The following is an 18,921-nucleotide window of genomic DNA, read 5'->3' as shown; positions in this document are numbered from 1 at the left end:
TCTCCCTGTTGCTCGGTGCTTGAGCTTCTCTCCCTCTCCCTCCCTCCCTCTCTCCTTCTCTTTTTTTCCCTCCCTCCTCTCCCTCCTCCCCAGATCACTAGTTGTGTGTGTGTGTGTGTGTGTGTGTGTGTGTGTGTGTGTGTGTGTGTAAGTGTGTGTGTGTATGTGTGCGCGCGCTGGTGTGCCTGCATCTGAGAGTCCTACAAGGTGTGGCTGCCAACACTCTGAATTCCTGGCACCGACTTTGCTTCTTGAGAGCTCTCTTCGGCCAAGTTCCACCTTCCCAAGTTGCAGCCTTGCATTTCCAAGATCGAATGCTTCGTGAAAAAAGTTATTCTCGGACCCGCGGGCGATATCGTAGGGATCCCCCCCACACATCTCCCTTCATCTCCTTCTATCTTCTCTTCCCCCCTTTCCCTTTCTTGTTTGCAAAAGGGCCTTTCTCTCAAATCTTTCTAAAGGAATTAAAAAAGAATCCTCTTCTTGGAGCATGACAGCTTTTCTAAACACTGGAGTGTGGTGGATGAAATCGCAGCACGTTAGTCGCCGCTGCATTTTAATTTTAATTTCATTTAATTTTTAATTCAAGATCTGCTAGACTCTTAAAGCGTTGGGGAGACCGCTGCAGAGCTAACGAGTCAAAAGTTAATCATTCACAGGAAAGGGGGAAAAAGTTTCTGGAAAAGTTAAGTCTTAAGCTTTAGAGGGAAGAGATTGAAGTTCGGAAAGTCATTTGTGGGGGAAAATGCTCAGGAAAAAAAAAATAATCCTTGTACTAAGATATTTATAAAGACGTCCCTTGGAAATGAGCTCAGTTTCTTAATTTGCTGTTGACTGGCAATTGCAATAATGTTAACACGGAATAAAATTACACGGAGGATTTTTATATGAAGTGTATGTAATACCTCTCCCCCAGTTAAAAAAAAAAATAAAATAAAAAAAAGGAAGGGGGTATGGAAATGGCTTGAAATTGAAGTGGCCTGAGTCTTTCTGACTGAGATTAACAACAGTTTTCCATCTCTCCCGGAAAATATAAAATGTAACTCCTGCTGCATTTCATTGACTGGGTCCGTTTCCTTCGTGAGACACTAATCCATGATTTCTGGGAAAAATGTATATCAAGGGTGAGCTAGCCCCTCCTCCCCCAAACAAAAACCTATCCCTAACACAATTTCGGTGACTATTTCAGAATATGCATTGGTGCTGATATTTACGTGACACTTGAAAGCTAGCTAGAAGCACCCTTTTACCCTGGAGATTCATTCACTTGGGCTTAAGAAAATAGCCCTAAAGTTTATATCTTTTAAAAATGTAATTTTCTGTAGCTGGATAGATAGTTAGGAGTATACAGAAGAAACTGTAAGTCACCTTTTTTCTTTCTTTTTCTTTTCTTTCTTTTTCTTTTTCTATTTTTTTTAAGAGGCAGAAAGTAACAAAGTCTTGTGTTTGATATATTTTTTTTTTGACTACTCATTCATTGCTCTTTAATTGCCTTATGGTCAAAGCCTCTTTCCTACTATCTGTTGCCCTCTAAGCCTTAGGGGTTTGTCCCCTTGAAGTCTGTGGTGAGTTAATGACCTGGAGCTGCTTTTGGGTGATTACCTGAATTCTATGCAGAATAGCTTTAGGGCTAGATAAATATACTTTAGATTATTTTAACCTTTATAGGGACCCAGATAAAGCAAATTTCTCTCCCCCCTCACCCTGTTCTTTTAATTAGTTAATTTGAGATCTAGACTATATTGTTTAGTATTTGATAAGAAACTTCCTCAAGTTTGTATTAACTCTCTGGTATACAATGACAGGATTCATACTGATTCACTCAAAAGATCAGGAGTACTGAAGCATTTACTTTTATAAAATTCAAAAATAAGGTACTTAGTAGATAAAAGCAAAATGAAATGCTTATTAAAGACGTTAAAATAGACAGAAATTTTACTTTTGTTGATTTTCTTTTTCTTAGTACAATCGATATTGTCTACTATAGGCCAGACAAAAAGGTCTGAGGATTAAATAATTGTATCCAGTCATATAGTATTAATAATGTGTGATGATATTTTCATATAACCTGTTTGCATTTGCTTATAATTTGTATTTGTTTATTATCTGCATAGTTGGAACCATTTCTTAGTTTGTGTTAAAATACTAAGTTGCCATGAGTGTTTACATGATTTTTCCTTTCCTTTTTTTCTTCTTCTTCTTCTTCTTTTTTTTTGGTTTGGCATAAAAGCTTCTATTATTAGTCAAATCCTAGAATTTGCTTCAATTAAGGGTATGATCTAGCTGTTGTATGATGAGAACAGACTATTCAAAAAGAGATTAATAACTTTTACCTTAACTTTAATTAATTGAATCAATTCAAATTAAAACCAATTTGAAAATCGATATTTCCATGGTAAGAATATATAAATCTGGAAAAGTGGTAGTTTATTTAAGATGAATTATGTTAGTGAGTAGTGGTCAATATTATTTGTGATAAAACCAAATTTGATAAAATTAATTGTTTTAAAGTCAGTGTCACTTATTCATGCAGAGCAAGGGAATCAAAGCTTTGAAAAATGGACACAATTTTAGTAGTAGTTATCATTAAAAAAACAAATCAACATATAATTTATTATTAAAAATTTGTTCCTTCTTTATTTATTCGAATTTATTCTAATACCTCTCTTCCCTCCTTCCCTCTCCTCCCTTCTTCCCCCATAAAAGATTCACCGGAGAAACATATATTTCAGTGAAATGTCTTTAAGTAATTAACCATTTCCTCATTTAGAGATACATGATTTATATTTTCAGCAATGTGCTAGGATGGCTATGGAAAGATTGATTGTCTTCTTCTTCTTCCTAGATATTAGATGAGTTTTGCAATGTGAAATACTACATAGATGCCAGTCAACCAGATGTCGGGAGCTGGCTCAAGTACGTCAAGTTTGCTGGATGCTATGAACAGCACAACCTCGTTGCATGCCAGATAAATGATCAGGTATGTTGTAAATACTTTTCTGGACTTTGTCTGAGAGCTTTAAGGTACCAGCGAAGCCTGAAGAATAAAAATAACAGTGAGCCCCAGTAGACCCTTGTGGCCTGTTGCCTGTTCTACTGAAGGAGGAAGAGGTAGAGTCGGCATAAGGCAGAATCAAGCCAGTTTTTGGAGCTGCTTGGGATTTTGTTTATGGCGATTGTCAGGAGGATCTCACTTCATTTCTCTTATTATATTCCAGAGGGGTTGGAAAGGAGCATTTAATATTGTGTAATTTGTTGGTGTTCATTTTTCCCTCTCCCCCATCATCCCACAGAGGAACCAATATATGGCTTTTAGCTAATCAGGGATGGATTGATGAGAAAATTAGAGTTGCTAACAAAGAAACTTAATATTTGTTCTATGCAAGAGTATGAATGACCGAGGGAAGCATGAGTTGTGTGCAGAATGTCATTTTACCTTTTTATATACTTTTGCTAAAAAAAAAAAAAAAAAAATTGGAGTGGTAGTTGACATATTTTGCTTTTTCTTGGAGTTTAGGGGTGTGTGTGTGTGTGTGTGTGTGTGTGTGTGTGTGTGTGTGTGTGTGTGTGTATGGGGGGGGGGGGAGACAAAAATTCGTCTTCCCTCCTTGAATTGGAATGCTTGGTTTTTCTTGTGCTTTCAAAAGCTTTGAAGGATTGTATAGGCAGGCTTACTTCAATAGCTATGACTGAAGTAGGGAACCTGAAAGGCGATCCTCACTTAGTTAAGTTGTTATGAAGGTTGCTGCTTAGTACAGCCAACACTCTCCCCCACCCCCACCCCCCCATCTCCCCAGGACCAGGTGGTCTTCCTGTGCATTTGTGCTTTATTTAGTCACATTGGTAGGTTAGCTTGAGCCCAATGAAGGATCATTTATTGGTTTTAACCCAATGGTTACTTAAATAGAGTGACCTTCAGAAGATTATCTTGAAATGGTTATCCAGTCAAATTTGGTTTAAGCAAATCAACCAACCTGGTTAGATCTTAGGTGGTGTTCCCATAGAAAGCCATTAAGTAGCAATGACATGATATGTTTTCAAACTTAGATTTGAAATATCACTGAAGATCTCATGCACTGGGGTTCCAGTTCATCAGCTCCTAAATGTTTTTCTGCTCTTAACTTTATGGGGTGGGCACTAAAATGTAAAATTAAATAAAATTATATTTTACCCAATTGAATATATATTCAAAGAACCATGTTTAGTTAGATAAGTCATTCTAAAATTAGAAAACAAATTGGAAGTACTATTAGAAAATTGAAACCTTTACAATGTCATCATAGGTTGTGTGTGAATAGAAATCTCATTGGATCAGTATTATAAACTGATGTCATTATCCACAAATACAATTATTGAATACCCACTCTAAGAGTGAAGGCAATGGGTATGACACTGGAAAATGACATATTTTATGTTTCTTTTTTAAAAAAATCAAGAATCATGGCATCCTTCCTTAAATTAAGGAATTCAAAAGGCACTTGAACAATGAAATTATAAAATCTATGATAGTATATTTATTGATAACTGAAAACTCTCTGCAAACATAACAATATCCTCATTATCAATATCATCTAGCTCTGAGAGTGAAAGTTTTGATACATTTTGATTTTTTTCTTATTTAATATTTCTATAAGCTCAGATTTCAAATCTTGAAACCTGTGCTGTTATTTTGGTTTATTTAATTCATTTGGGATTTGGAGGGAGGAGGTGGAGAGCAGTATCTCTTGATCCCTAATTATGAGCCATATTGTTATGGTTTCGATAATCTTCCAATTTGATTATTGGTACCCTTTGGTACCCTTTAAAGTATATTATCATCAGCAGAAAATACCCAGTTGTTCTGATAACAATGAATATTTTCTGCCTGCTTTCTGAAATGGTGTGCAGGGTGAAATGCTTCATCAGGAAAAGATAAAACCCCCTTTTAGATGGACTCCTTCGGATCCTATAGCTAATATTCCTGAAAGTACTTCTTTTTAACTTCTGCCTTTAGTGGGGGCCAGAGCTATGAAGGGCAACAGAATGTATATTAAGTGACCTAATTGTAAAGTTGACATTACATGGTCCAGTAAGTGTATCCATAAACAACAAAAGCAGATGTGCGGGTCGCCCCCCACCCCCCACGCACATATGTACAGGCAGTCACATCTGGTTAGCTCTACAGCATGGTGAGTGTGCATGCATGTGTGTATGTCTCTCTGAAAGCCGGTTAAGACCAGAAGGTCTCTTCCAGCTTTGATATTGTAAATGTTGGCCTAGGTGGGAAGCTAACAGGACTCGTTCTCTGGGCTCCCCATGGCCGTTGTTTCACTCTGTTCTCCACAAGGAATAGGACCTGCCAAATGGTGAATAGACATAACTCATCACCTGATGTACACCCCCATTGTGTGCGATATTATTTACCACTGAGACATGGACAGAGACACTTGATCGGGAGGGGTTGTTAACCACTAATTACTTTAACTCACCTGTAAAACTCACAAGCAAACATAGCCCTTTCCCTGAAATGGGAAAGATCATTTGTCTGTACTCCGATCCTCAGACTGAACATGTGAGCTTGAAAGACAGGTATGAACCCTAGACTTCTAAAGGCAGGATTTCCAGATAAGTCTTGGTCTCTCAACTATAATTTAGTCAGTGTGTTAAATGAGACATTTAACAAAGAAGAAAGAGAAAAACACTTAAAAACCAAAGTATCTCAAATCTTTTTTTTTGGGGGGGGGGGAGAGTAGAGACGTCCCCTTTCATCCCCACCCTTTTTCCTTACAGCCCTTCATTCTTATATTTGATATCACATTTCGATGATTTAAATTCATTTTTGTAAAGGCAAGTTCTTTAAAATTGTATAAATGAGCTTGCTGAGATGAACAATTCGATAAGAACAGAATAAAGTCAAAACATGTTATGTTGGTTATAACTCCAGTTTCATTTGATTGGGGGTGGAGTTGTTTTTAAAGGTAGGGTCTTTTTTTGGGGGTGGGGATTGTTATTTTCAAAAAGAGCTAATATAAGACTTCTCAATCCTTCTCCTTCCACTGTCTTTCTGGGTCTCTCATAAGTACAAAGCATATACAATTAACTTGAGAATAGCATTCCACGAGTAGCTAATTTCAGAAGGGTTTATTTTCTCAATAGACAGTTTCCACTGGGCTGCTAAGAGTCCTGTCACCATTATTTGATTTTTTTTTTAAACTGGCAAGTGTGAAATTTCTGGCAGCTTTGTTTTTTAACTCTGCTTACATGAAAAGCTCTAGTTTTGTTTTTGTTTGTTTGGTTTTTTTTAGAACTCCATTTCATTTGATTTTTGAAAATTATTGGAGTAGTGTTTTTAGAGTTAGAAATGCTGAAAGTATTGGTATCACCCAAGTAAGCTATAATTTCTAAGAAAGAACAGATTTTGACTGATAGCCTTATTCTCTCCTGAAAATATAATAATAACAGCAGTAATTCATCTTTTAAAAAAGAAGGACATGTCATATACACGGGTAAATTGAGACCACAATCATACTCATGCTATAAAATACTAGTTTTTTTTTTTTTTTTTTTTGGTAATCAGTATTGTTTATACTCAACGTATTCATTTTAGTTTAAAATTCTCTCTATAGTTTATGAGTAACTCTGTAGAGTAACTATGTCATGGTTTTTAATTCTCTGAATTCCCTCATCCCCAAAGGATTGATTTTTTCCAAGATTCATATTGTTTTGGTTATTAATTACCGGACAACTTTTAGTACTCCCAGATGTCATGAAAAATGCAAAATGTGGATTAGGTCAAGAAGGCAGTCTAATAATAATTACTCTGATAATTAATAATAATAATAATAATAATAATAGTTAACTTTCATCTGGTCTGTTAAGCTTTCCAAATTGCTTTACATATATCCTCCTGTTTTATTTATCTGCTCAACAATCCTGGGAAGTAGATATTATTATTATGCCCATTTTGCAGGGGAGAAAACTGAGGTAGATAGAGTTGAGCTATTTGCCCAATTACATGGCTATTAAATGTCTGAGGTTGGATTTAAACTCAGGACTTCCTGATTTCCTATGAAAACTCCTTTCAGCCTCCGGCTATATGACACTAATAATTCAGATGAAAGGAAAAGTGATTAGTTTATCATTATCTCCATAATGCTTAGAAAAGTATACCTATTTGGTATCATATACACCAAACAACAAAATGATTTACATAGATTAAAATAAAAAAATACTTATCAGTGTATCTATTATTTCCCTCTTTAGTATAATGGAAGCTTCATGGTGGTGGTGAGGAATTGTTCCTTTTCCCCTCTTAAATCCTCAGGACTCTATTCATAATTAGGAAATAGATTGGCATTTGTTGGATTGAATTTTTTCCACTTTTCATCTGGATATTTTTACATGATTTAGACTTGGTGTATGTGATCATTTTTAGATTGATTCTTTAAATCCTGCTAAATATTACTTTGTCTTAAAGATTTATGATACTGACTTTGGAACCTTGGTCCTGCCACTTTCTGTTGGCATGAATTTGGGCTGGTCACTTACCAACCAAAGTACCCAAGCATGCATTTGTTAAACCAATCATTGTACTGTTTGACATTTACAATCAAAAGCAAAAAAAAAAAAAAAAATGGCTCCTGTCCTCAGGGTACTTATATTTTATTAAGGGAAATGATAGTAAATAAGTACAACTTATACAGAATGGACAGAAGACAATCTCAGCAGGGAAGGTACTAGCAGTTGATTAACTATCATGGGCCTCAGTTTCCTAATCTATAAAATTAGGGGAGTCAAATGGCCTTTGAAATTCTTTATAATTCTTGATCCAAGATCCTATGAGCCTACCTACCCTGGCTACTCATGGACATGGGGTATGGTGCTTTATATATGCTTATTTCTCTTTTCCCTTCTTAGAATTTTCATGTAATATTATCAATCTATGAGCAATGCCCTGTGGACTTAGCAAGTAAGAGTTCAGGCCCAGAATGTCTCCAGTTCCATTCCACTAGGAGACGGACAATATTTGTCTTTCATGTTAAATCAAATAACATCAACGAACATTTATTAAGCGCCAAGTGCTAGGCATTGGGCTGGGGATACAAAGAAAGGCAAAAGACAGTCTTTTTTTTTTTTTTTCAAGGAGCCCATAGTCTAAAAAGAAAGAGAATATGCAAATAACTTATTTATGTTAGATATATATAAGAAAAACTGGAAATAACTAAACATGGAAAGATGTGTGAATCATTTATTTCAATTTTTATTTTGCCTATAACATTCACAGAAAATGTGATCTTGTGTCATTGGAAGGGTGTTTGGTCTAAATTGATTTAATTTCTCTAGATTCGACTCAGTTTTGATTTACCACTAGTAGTAATTAGGATTATTTCTGGGTTTTGTTTTCTGTAATCTCATTGGGCCCACATCTGTATCCTATACATTAAAAATGAACCACACTTGAATTCAGCACCCCAAGCTTGTCCTGACATGGCCTGTGCTTAGAAGATACTTTTCTAAAACCCAAGCCCTTTGCAAATCTTGCCATTTACAGAGGTGATAAGTCTTTCTCCCTCTCTTTTTATTTTTAAGCATACTCTTGACAGCTGGTATTCAGTCAGCACAATGAAACAAAGTAGGCTGCTCATTCTGCATAAAAAGAAATTTGTTGATGAGAGATTATCTAATACTAGATGTATATTTTGGGGCAGTAATATATAGCATAATGGATGCCCCCAGAGAGAAAGCAAGGTTGTAATTCACTCAGTGGATTCTGCCAGCTCCCTTGTGGTTTATGAATGGCAGCAAGATTCTGTCGGGGATTCAGTTTGGAACAGGCATTTTTCTAGTGGGTGATTTACCTTATAAACTTTTAACTGCTTCCGGGACTGTCTTGGCTTAGATTGGCAGCCTCACTTTCCCTGGCCTCCTAAGTCCATGTCAATTAGCTGGGTTCTATTGGATTGCTGTAACCCTAGAGCTGTATTATTACTGTAAGCTGATTACGGGCTCAATTATCAGGTTATTTTCTTTGGCTTTTTAGTGAAATATTCTGCTTTTCTACATATTTTAATAAATGCAATTTGGTCAAGCAAGCTGTGCCGGTTTAGTCATCTGCTAATGGGAGATGTAACTTTGTAGGCAGCAGCCCCCCTTCCCATCCCCCATTATTTCTTTTCTTTTTCTGAATGCTTTTTATAAGCATTTGCTTCCAGAGGCCTCTTGGGCTATTTGCGAACTTATTCTTCCTCAGCGTCTTTCTTCTCTGCTTATTTTGCACAAGTTTGTTTGATGTCAAAATTATTCGTAGTTTTGGACTTTTGGTTTTCTTGACTTTTAGGGCAAGTTCCACTTTTATATCAGTTCCACTTTGCTAATAACCATGCCAGTTGGCAGGGCCGAAGGCCCAAGATTCATGCTGGCTGCCTGGTCTCGTTCTGGGGGATGGTCTTCTCCCCATCCTCACTTGAAGATGTCTTTCTCTGGAGAAGTGGCCTGTTCTTGATATAGAAACAATGGCCACAAACCATTGGCCAAAAGGAGGTGCTCGCCGGCCCCCCTCAAGAATACCGCCTGTCTTAGAGGGGCAGGTCCCACACAGTCCGAGGGTGCCATCTTCCCATAGGGACCCAGCCCAGAATGTTTGAAGGGAAGGGCTCCTCTTTTGTAAAAGAGGTGAAAGTCCTGTTCTTTATTGCTGAAATAACATATTATAGAGAACAGCTTTTACCTTGTTTGATTTCAAATAACTTAATGATTATTGTTGTCATAATTTTGGGTCTTTGGATCTTTCAGGATCTCACCTTCCAGGTGAGAAAGCTCCTTCTGCAATAGTTGAACAGCATTTATTCATTGACGCGAGAGCCTCAGTTTGGTGATTTTCTCAGGAACATATAGGCAAGAATGTGTTTGAGGCAGCACCCTAGTCTCCATTGTCCTATTTCTGATCCAATCAGATTGTATAGTCTTTCTTTCTAAAAATCAGACCTGTGATTTTCCCAGTGAGAAAACTCCTTCTACCCATGCAGATGGGCTTTTTCTCAGTCACTCAGAGATGCCCAGGACTCTGAGGAATTAAGTGACTGTGACTCTGGGTTGTTCCTCTGTCCACTGTACCGTCTTGCCTTTCACAGTAAAGCAGACTAATTATAGTGTCTTAAAGGAAGTACAACAGCTGGTGAGGGAAGTTCCATAGCTATGATTATCCCCATTTTACAGATGAAGAGGCAAAGGTTGAGAGATTGTTATTTGCCCAAGATTGCACATGCTAGAGGTGAGATTTGAGCTGTGTTCCTCGTGCTGTAAAAGCCAGCAGGATCCAGTCCACTCGACTGGCCTTCCATTGTTAGCTGATATGACTTGTCCCATGGAGGCCAGTGAAGAGTTATCAGGATATATTTTAAGGAAGTGACAACTTTGGCCCGATATAATGAGAAGAGTGTGGAACTGGAGTTAGAAATCCTGGCTCTGAGATTGATTATCTGTGCAGCACAGGGCAAATCATTTTAGTTTCCTGATTTCTAAAATGAGACGGTTTGGGCTAGATAACATTCAGCAATCAATCCTAAAGCACTCTCTGTGTGCAAAGCTTGGAGTGTGGAAGAAGGGTTGGGATACAGAGACAAAAACTAACCAGCTCCTGCCCTCCAGAAGCTTATATTCTAGAGACTTTAATTCACAAGAATATCTGCTCATCACCCATGTCAGGAAAGTCTAAGGCAAAGAGTCTAAATTTTTATATGTCCTGGATATCCACTCCCACCTTCCCGCTTAGCAGTCAACTAAAGCCTATGAACCTTTTTTTTTTTTTTTCAGAAAAAAAGATTTCAAATAATTGAAGGTAGAAGTTAGTGGAAATCAAGATATAATTTATTTTCCCATTCAGACTCTTAGAACCCCTGAAATCCATCCATGGGTCTCAGGGTAAGAGCCCCTCATCTTGACCAATTTTCATTCATTTCTGACATGTGGGATACAAATATGCTTCCAAAATATTTAATAATTATAACTAGTATTTATGTGATACATTAAGGTTTTCAATAATTATAGTACTAATGGCTAGCTTTAAGCATTGTGTGTGTATATATGTGTGTGTGTGTGTGTGTATGTGTGTGTGTGTGTATAATCTCATTCAATCCTCTCTCTATATATATATGTGTGTGTGTGTGTATAATCTCATTCAATCCTCTCTCTCTCTCTCTCTCTCTCTCTCTCTCTCTCTAATCTCATCCAATCCTCTCTCTCTATATATATATGTATGTGTGTGTGTATGTTTGTGTGTATATGTATGTTTATATCTGTTGTATGTGTATAATCTCATTCAATCCTTTCAACAATCCTGAGAAGTAGGTGTTGTTATTATCCCCATTTTACAATTGAAGAATTACAGGAATTTACAATTTAGGAACTGAGTCTGGCAAAGATTGTGACATATCCAGAGTCACAGATCTAAGAAGTATCTGAGGCAGGATTTGAACTCAGGTTTTCCCGACTGAGTCCTTAGCCTTCTGCACTGTGCTACTAGTTGTCCCAGAAAGTTCCAAACTTCAAAGTCCAAATGACACAAGCTACATTTTGAGTCAGGGTCTTTTTCAAACTACTTCATGACAATTCACAGATATATATACTTCTGCCTCCTCATCTGGGTCAGCAGGAATGGCATCAAAGAATGGAGCTGGTCAACCACTCCAAGTATAAAAAAGAATAGTCTGGAAAGAGCTTTTGGATTCTTGGTGCAGAAATAAAAGGCTTAGGGGGTAAGAGGCAATTGGAATGTTTTCAGGGCCCCAGGATGGGCCCATTTGTGTGTGTAAGGCCCAAGTGAATATTAACAGGATTTGAGAGTATCTGTGGTTCCACGTTGTATTTTGAGACGTGATTAATGCAGCATGTCAGTGTTTGCCGGCATTAGATTATTTTCCCACATTCAGCCTGTTGATGTGGAATTAACACTTATCTTTGAGTGGGGAAACCTAGAGGCTGATACTTACCAACTATGAAACTCTGGTAAAATCTCTGACAGTTTCTTCATCTATTAAAAAAATAAAACAAATTTGTGCCTCCCAACCACTAACAAAGGTTAGTGAATCTTAAATTGTTATGAAAGATGCTATGACATTAATATAACATTTGAAGATTTGCAAGACTTTGACTTATATTATTGCATCCGAATAATAACCTTGGATAACATCACCCCCATCTTATAGATGAGCAAACTAATGTTCAGAAAGGGAAACTTGCTTGTACATATAACTAGTGAGGTAGGATTTGAATTCCTCTCCCCTCCCTGAGGCTTTAGGATAAAAGTGAATGAATCTTAAATTGTTGTAAAAGATGCTATGACAGTGAGATAACATTTTAAGATTTGTAAAATGTTGACGTGTCCAAGGTTATTATTAAGATGAAATAATATAGCATTATCCCCATTTTATAGGTGAACAAACTGATGTTCAGAAAGGGAGACTTGCTTGTATATATAACTAGTGAGGTAGGATTTGAATTCCTCTCCCCTCCCTGAGTCTTTAGGATAAAGGTGAGTGGATCTTAAAGTGTTGTAAAAGATGCTGACAGTAATAGATACATTTTAAGATTTGCAAAATTGGGACATACATTATTTCATCTTAATAACTTTGGCTATCATCAGGTGAGCAAAGTAATGTTCAGAGAGGGAGAGCTATATAGAACTAGTGCAATAGAATTTGACCTCCTGTTCCCTCCCTGAGTCTTTTAAGGAGACGACAATTTTTAAGTTTTATTTGTTCCCTGATGGTCTGAATCCCTGCTCTCCGACGAGTTCAGAATCTTGTCCTCAGGTGGCGCCATTGGATTCTAGGATTTGGCTTTTGAAAAATGGGATTTTTTTTTTCTAAATCTTTTCTTTTTACGTCCCTTTCATTTTCAAACACATCCCTCTCATTCCCACGGAATCATCCCCTAGCAACAAAGCATAAGAAAGCAGGAGGAAATGAGGATGTTCAGCAGATAGAAGCAGCTCCTTCCCCATTGGTCCCTCCCCGAGAGCCCCCTCACCCCAGCCCAGCCGCGGCTTCCTAAAGCCGCGGCTCGCGCAGATGCTAATGCTATCCCGAGATCCAGCTGCACCTCCCGGGCCAGGCCGCCGCCAGCTGTGTACGCTCGGCCGTGGACGAGACTGCTAGGTCCCGCGCCGCCGTGGACGAGACCGGAGGTCCCGAGCGTGGCGTTTTCGTCCCCGATGGCATCATTCTTGGCGCCCGGCGCCGGGCCTTCGAGCGGTCAGTGGAAGGATGTTTGGCAAACGGAACCCTCGGGCCTAGACGTCGGGGACTTTCCTGGAAGGGACAGAGTGCGGGGCGCTCCGGAGTGACCCCCGGCAGCCAGAGCCTCGGCTTGTCTCCCAATGCAGATTGCACAGGGAACGCATTTCGCTATTATTTCAATTATTACAACTTCCTGAATAGGTTGAAGGTCATTCATAATTCACGCTTCTGTCATCTTTAGACATGCCAAATGCAGTCTATTAAGCATAAATAAAACTTCCAGTGCCTTACCAGGAAAAGTAAACTGGGATTCCAAACAATGAGCCCTTGTTCATCTGTTTAAGTCAGCGAGCTTTTCTTTTTCTTTTTTTTCCCTTCCTTTTGCTCTGCTGACATTTCTTTCTTTTTCTTTTCTTTTCTTTTTTAAAATTCTTCTCCTTTCTTTGGTTCAATATGTTTATCCTGTAGATTGATGGGGCAGGCCAGATGGACCCTGGAGTTCAAGCAAAAAATGGTGGTGTAATACCCCACCTCCTTTTTTATTTTCCTTTACAGAGCAGGTAGTAACGTGGTGACTGAGACTGACTATTTGGTGAAATCACAGACGCTGACAGTCGGAAGCAGAATTTGGCTGAAAGTAAAATCTAGGCCTGATGAGCTTTCCTGGCAGATGTTCCAGTTCTGACCTTTAGGAGTTTGTAATTTTTGATTTAATGTCTTCCCTCCCCCCCCCCCCAAAAGGAAAAAAAAAAACAACCAAACAAAAAGTCCTGACATGTTTAATTACTTAATATGCGTAGCATGTAAATGTGTGTATATTACATAATTTATGGTTGTAAGTAATGATTTTTTTTGTAAGTAAGTAAAAATATTTTTTGGTTAATAGGGAAGATGAATAAGAAAAAAACATAAATATATCTGCATTACATAGTATAAAAAGACTGTGTTAGCTCAAATTCAGTTTCAAAAATTTCTTCCTCTTGTCATCTAACCTCCCTCCCTCCCTCCTTCCTTCCTTCCTTCCTTCCTTCCTTCCTTCCTTCCTTCCTTCCTTCCTTCCTTCCTTCCTTCCTTCCTTCCCCTTTATTGATTGTAAATCATGCAGAGATCTCAGAATTAGGCAGCAGTGCTGAAATTGTGTCCACATCCACAGTGTTTCAATAAGGAAGTAAAGCTAGTAAAGGTGGGGCATTCCCAGAAAGATGAACACTAATTTTCTTTAGAATCAATCATTGTTTTCTTTTCTTTTCATATCTCTCCCTGGGAGTTATAGAAATGTTGATGGAGAAAGTTGAGTTCTTATTAAGTTTAAATGTATTTCTTGTTATTATAGAAATATAAGTAATTCACATCCCCATAAGTATGTGGTATGTGTGTGTGTGTGTGTGTGTGTGTGTGTGTGTGTGTGTGTGTGTGAGAGAGAGAGAGAGAGAGAGAGAGAGAGGGAGGGAGGGAGAGGGAGGGAGGGGAAGGGAGAAGGAGGGAGAGAGGAAGGGAGGGAAACACACACAGAGAAGGGAAGAGAAGGAAGTGGGAAAGAGGGGGGAGAAAGGGGGGGGAGAGAAAGATTAATTTATTCAGGCCCAAATTCTTACCAATAGACCTTTTCTTAAATGAAAGAATGAAATGAGGGCGGGGTGGGAGAGATACCTTGAGCTTCTAAAAGTACTGAATGCTCAGAGATCTGTACAAATTATTATGGTGTTCTTACCGTTTCACCTTTGGGGATTTGGAAGTTATCTGATAGGACAGAAAACCTCATAGAAATCACCAGTTTCTATTTGGAGAGTCTCAAGGACTTCTAAAAAGGCTTTGTTCATTAAGGGTCTCTCTATGCAACATGAGGTGGTCTTTTCTCTCTCTTCCTGTGGGAGAAATAGACTAAGTTAATATCTTTAGGCTCATAGCATCATCATTTGGAAGGTACCTATGAGGATACAGGGACAATTTTTCTGAAAGTAGAGAGGTTTTCCTTCATTGTTCTAGACAGATGGGTTTTGTCACTTAATATATATGTAATCCGGGAGCAGTTCAAGTCACTTCTCTGAGTCTCAGTTTTACCATCTGCAAAATAGGAATGAACGGCATCTGTATCACAGATTTCACTCTTTGTCAAGAGCAAATGAGACAAATAATTTAGAAACTGTGAAATGCTATGTCAACATAAAACAGATATTCTTTTTAAAATAAATCTTCAGAAGAAAGAGATTCCACAGTAGCTTTTCCTAGTGTTCATCAATTTATAAAGTAAGGATTATGTTTTCTTTAGGATATTGGATCCCTTTTTTGTGGGGGAAAAGGAGAGATTTCTGTTATCTTTTCTCATTAAAAGCATGGATAAGAAAGAGTTCTTAACTCTTTTATCTGTCCTTAAGACTGCCTCTGACACAAGTTTTCTTTTTTCCCTGTAAAAACAAAGACTAGACAAATGACATAGGTAACATTTCTGCTCTGGTATTGTGGCCTGGATCACATTGTTGCTCGCCTGCCTGATATACAGCCGGAAAGCACTTTGTGACAAGGGGAAATTTGTGTTTTGAGGTGTTTTTTTTTTTCTCTTTGCATTCCATTTTAAAGATACAAGTGCCAATTTTCATAAATGGTCTATAGGCTCAGAAATACATATTATATAAACAAATCTAACAAGGGATTGACTTTAAGCTAAAAGACTTTATCATGTTCTATTCCTTGCTGAAAGAAAAATGAAAGAAGGTTTATGACCTGAACTCAGAAAGAACAATTGTATGTTTTGTAGAAGACTTGATTTCTATAAATCCCATATTTGCAATATCCTGTGAGGTTGTTTTGAGACAACAGATTATAATCTTGGCCTGATGCAGACCACCACTTCCCCCAGTTCTTGGCCATTCTTCCTTCTAGAAAGCAAATGAGATTTATGTGAATCCCTTTTCAAATTTGTATGTTTAAAGCATGCCTTGGGGACTTCATTTGGGGAAGAACCAACTAAATTCTTTTGTTCCATTAGCTTTAAGTGGTTCCCACGGAGGTCACAGATGACACAGGCTCCCCCCAAAATCTCTCATCCAGGGGTGCGCTGGAGGGGCTGTAGAGGTGCTTTCATCCAGCTGGGTGGGGGAGACCACTGGGAACTTGCCCTCACTATGGCTGGTTCTTGCCAGTTCATTTCAAGACTCTCTTTCAGAAGTGCCATAAAAGTTCACTTAAAATTGAGAAAAAAAAAAAAACCCACCCCAAAGTGAAACCTGTTTCACTTTGATTTGCTAGTTTGGTCCTGGAATGCCACCTTTTACCTCCAGTAAATAAGGCCATCGTCATTCCATACCTGCAATCTATCCAGTCTGTCTCTGTCTCTATTTATCTGTCTCTCTCTTCTGTCTCCCTCTCTTTCTCAACTTCCCTCTCTCCCTCTCCCCCTCTTCTTCTTTCCTCTTCACTCCTTTCTGTCTGTTCTATTATGGTGTTTCTACCATTTCACCTTTTTTTCTTTTCCTCTCCTTTCCCCTCCTCCTTCTGCTTCTCTCTCTATCCCTCTCTTCTCTCCTCTCCTCTGTGTTTTTGTGTATATATGTATTCATATATATGTGTATGTGTTTCACACACACACACACACACACACACACACACACTCCTTGTTATATTTTCAGGATCTCGGATTCCTTCCTTTGGAGATTTATCTCTGTTTCAATAAGGAGACTCATCTTTATCTCCCTGAGTTAGACTGTATCCTGTCCAATCTTCCTCCCCCCTCCCCCCCCCCCCGACCCAGGATTGGAGAAAACCAAAAGGGGATGGAAGGAGCCGCTTATTCATATGGTGGAAAGAAGTCATGATATCATAATCCCCCTTTAAGACTTTCTGGCATGCATGTCAAGGCAGCGTTCCCCCGGCAAGGATGATGGGGAGATTTGACTGTCTTGGACGGTATTGTCTCTTTAACCTCGATGTTTCCGAGAAGCCACTGCAGAGTTCTAATATGTCACAATTCAAATGTCAACATGTTGTTGGAAAGGAAGCTAATAAGTTAAACCTTTGAGAGATGCCAAAAAAGTCGAGGTGATTCAAATTGTTGAGAGAAGTCCATTGTTTTCTAAGGGGAAATAGGATTCCAGAATGAAACGTGGTCCTTAGAAGCCTTTAACTGAAAGATAAAGAACACAACAAAAAAGTAAACACACATTTGATAACACACACACACACACACACACACACACACACACACACACAAAGATGCAGACACACAGATACAGTTATATACAGACATATAGATATACACAGACACAGACATGCACACACACAGACACACACACTCCAACATCAACTATCCCTTCTTTGAGCAGGCTCCCTTCCCCTCTAGGACTGTTTCACTAGTCTTCTCCAAGGACAGAACAGATAAGGAAAAAGGGATTGAAGAGTGTTTATCCTATTTTTCTGTCAACATCACAGTCCCCCCCCCATTTTTATAGGGATAACACAGAACCTCAAAACAAGAGACTCTCGTGAACCCCTGTCTCAGTCTTACCAACACTGAGCTTGGTGAAGCAGCAACACTTGAGCTTTTTGTTTGTTTGTTTGTTTCTGGCTTGTAGGAATTAATCTGGTGTTCAGGGAATGATTCATAGATTATTTGAGGATGGGAAGGTGAGAAATTAATCAGAGGAAATGTTCTTTACATTATTTTTAGATTGTATGGAGAAAGGAAATAAAAGAGAGAGAGAAACAAAAAGAGACAGACAGACACAGAGAGAGAGAGAGAAGAGAGAGAGAGAGAGAGAGAGAGAGAGAGAGAGAGAGAGAGAGAGAGAGAGAGAGAGAGAGAGAGAAGAGAAGAGAGAGAAAAGAGGGGGAGGAATGGGGAGAGGAAGGGAAAGGGAGAGGGGCAGATAGAGAGACACAGAGAAAGACAGAGACTGACTCAGCCTTGTAGAAAATAAACAATTGGGTTTTAGGGCCACCTACTGGAAAAAAGTGGCATATTCTTATGCTTCAGGGTACTATTTATGTTTTTCAATTAATTTCAATTTCAATTTTACAGTCTTTTGGCTGTAACTGCTCCTCTTACTCCTCACATTATCTTGTAGTTACCTCTCTGGGATAACATTGTATTCCCTTAATGCAATGTCAGCTCCTTCCAGGCAAGTCTTGAATTTTTTGAATTTGGCTTTGTAGCTTTGCAACCTAACATAGGGCCTGGCACATAATAGACACTTAATAAACACTCATTTTGAAGTCTATATTGTTGTGACTGGCTAAGTCAGCTCTCTTTTAGACAGGGCTCCTAAAATTTTGTGGGAGGGCAGCAATAGTAAATGGCCTTGAAATCACTTATAGATTTAAGTAGGTCCTTTACAATTTTGTGAGTTCTCTGTCTCTGTCTTTTTCTGTCTGTCTTTCTGTCTCTGTCTCTTTGTGTTTGGCTCTCTCTCTTTATATCTGACTGTTTCTGTCTTTTGTCTGTCTGTCTCTCTGTCTTTCTGTCTGTCTCTGTCTCTCCATCCGGTTTTTTTTGTCTGTTTCCATCTCCCTGTCTCTGTTTTTCTGTCTCTTTGTCTCTATCTCTGTCTCCGTCTCAATCTCTCTCTGTCCTTTATGACTTTTCCATGGACTAGAGCAATGGTCAAATGGTCAGTAAGGCAGGAGGCTACAGACAAGTAGCATAATCCCAAGGATTGTATGATCAGAAGTTTGGGAAGTGGGTTGTACCCCACCCTCCTTTTTTTAAAAAAAA

General features: G+C 38.5%; 1 protein-coding gene across 6 annotated transcripts in view; it reads left to right on the top strand.

Moving 5' to 3' along the window:
* The window catches only part of MECOM (MDS1 and EVI1 complex locus), a 671,393-nt gene that overhangs the window by 597,478 nt on the left and 54,994 nt on the right, over nt 1-18,921 (top strand). For all 6 annotated transcript variants that reach the window (XM_051983139.1, XM_051983137.1, XM_051983138.1 and 3 more), the window contains one exon: nt 2,846-2,980. In XM_051983139.1, the coding sequence (XP_051839099.1) occupies nt 2,846-2,980 (135 nt within the window). The remainder of the gene's footprint in view (nt 1-2,845; nt 2,981-18,921) is intronic.

Source organism: Antechinus flavipes, chromosome 3, assembly GCF_016432865.1.
Source record: "Antechinus flavipes isolate AdamAnt ecotype Samford, QLD, Australia chromosome 3, AdamAnt_v2, whole genome shotgun sequence".
Lineage (NCBI taxonomy): Eukaryota > Metazoa > Chordata > Mammalia > Dasyuromorphia > Dasyuridae > Antechinus > Antechinus flavipes.
This window is presented reverse-complemented; position numbering and strand designations above follow the sequence as displayed.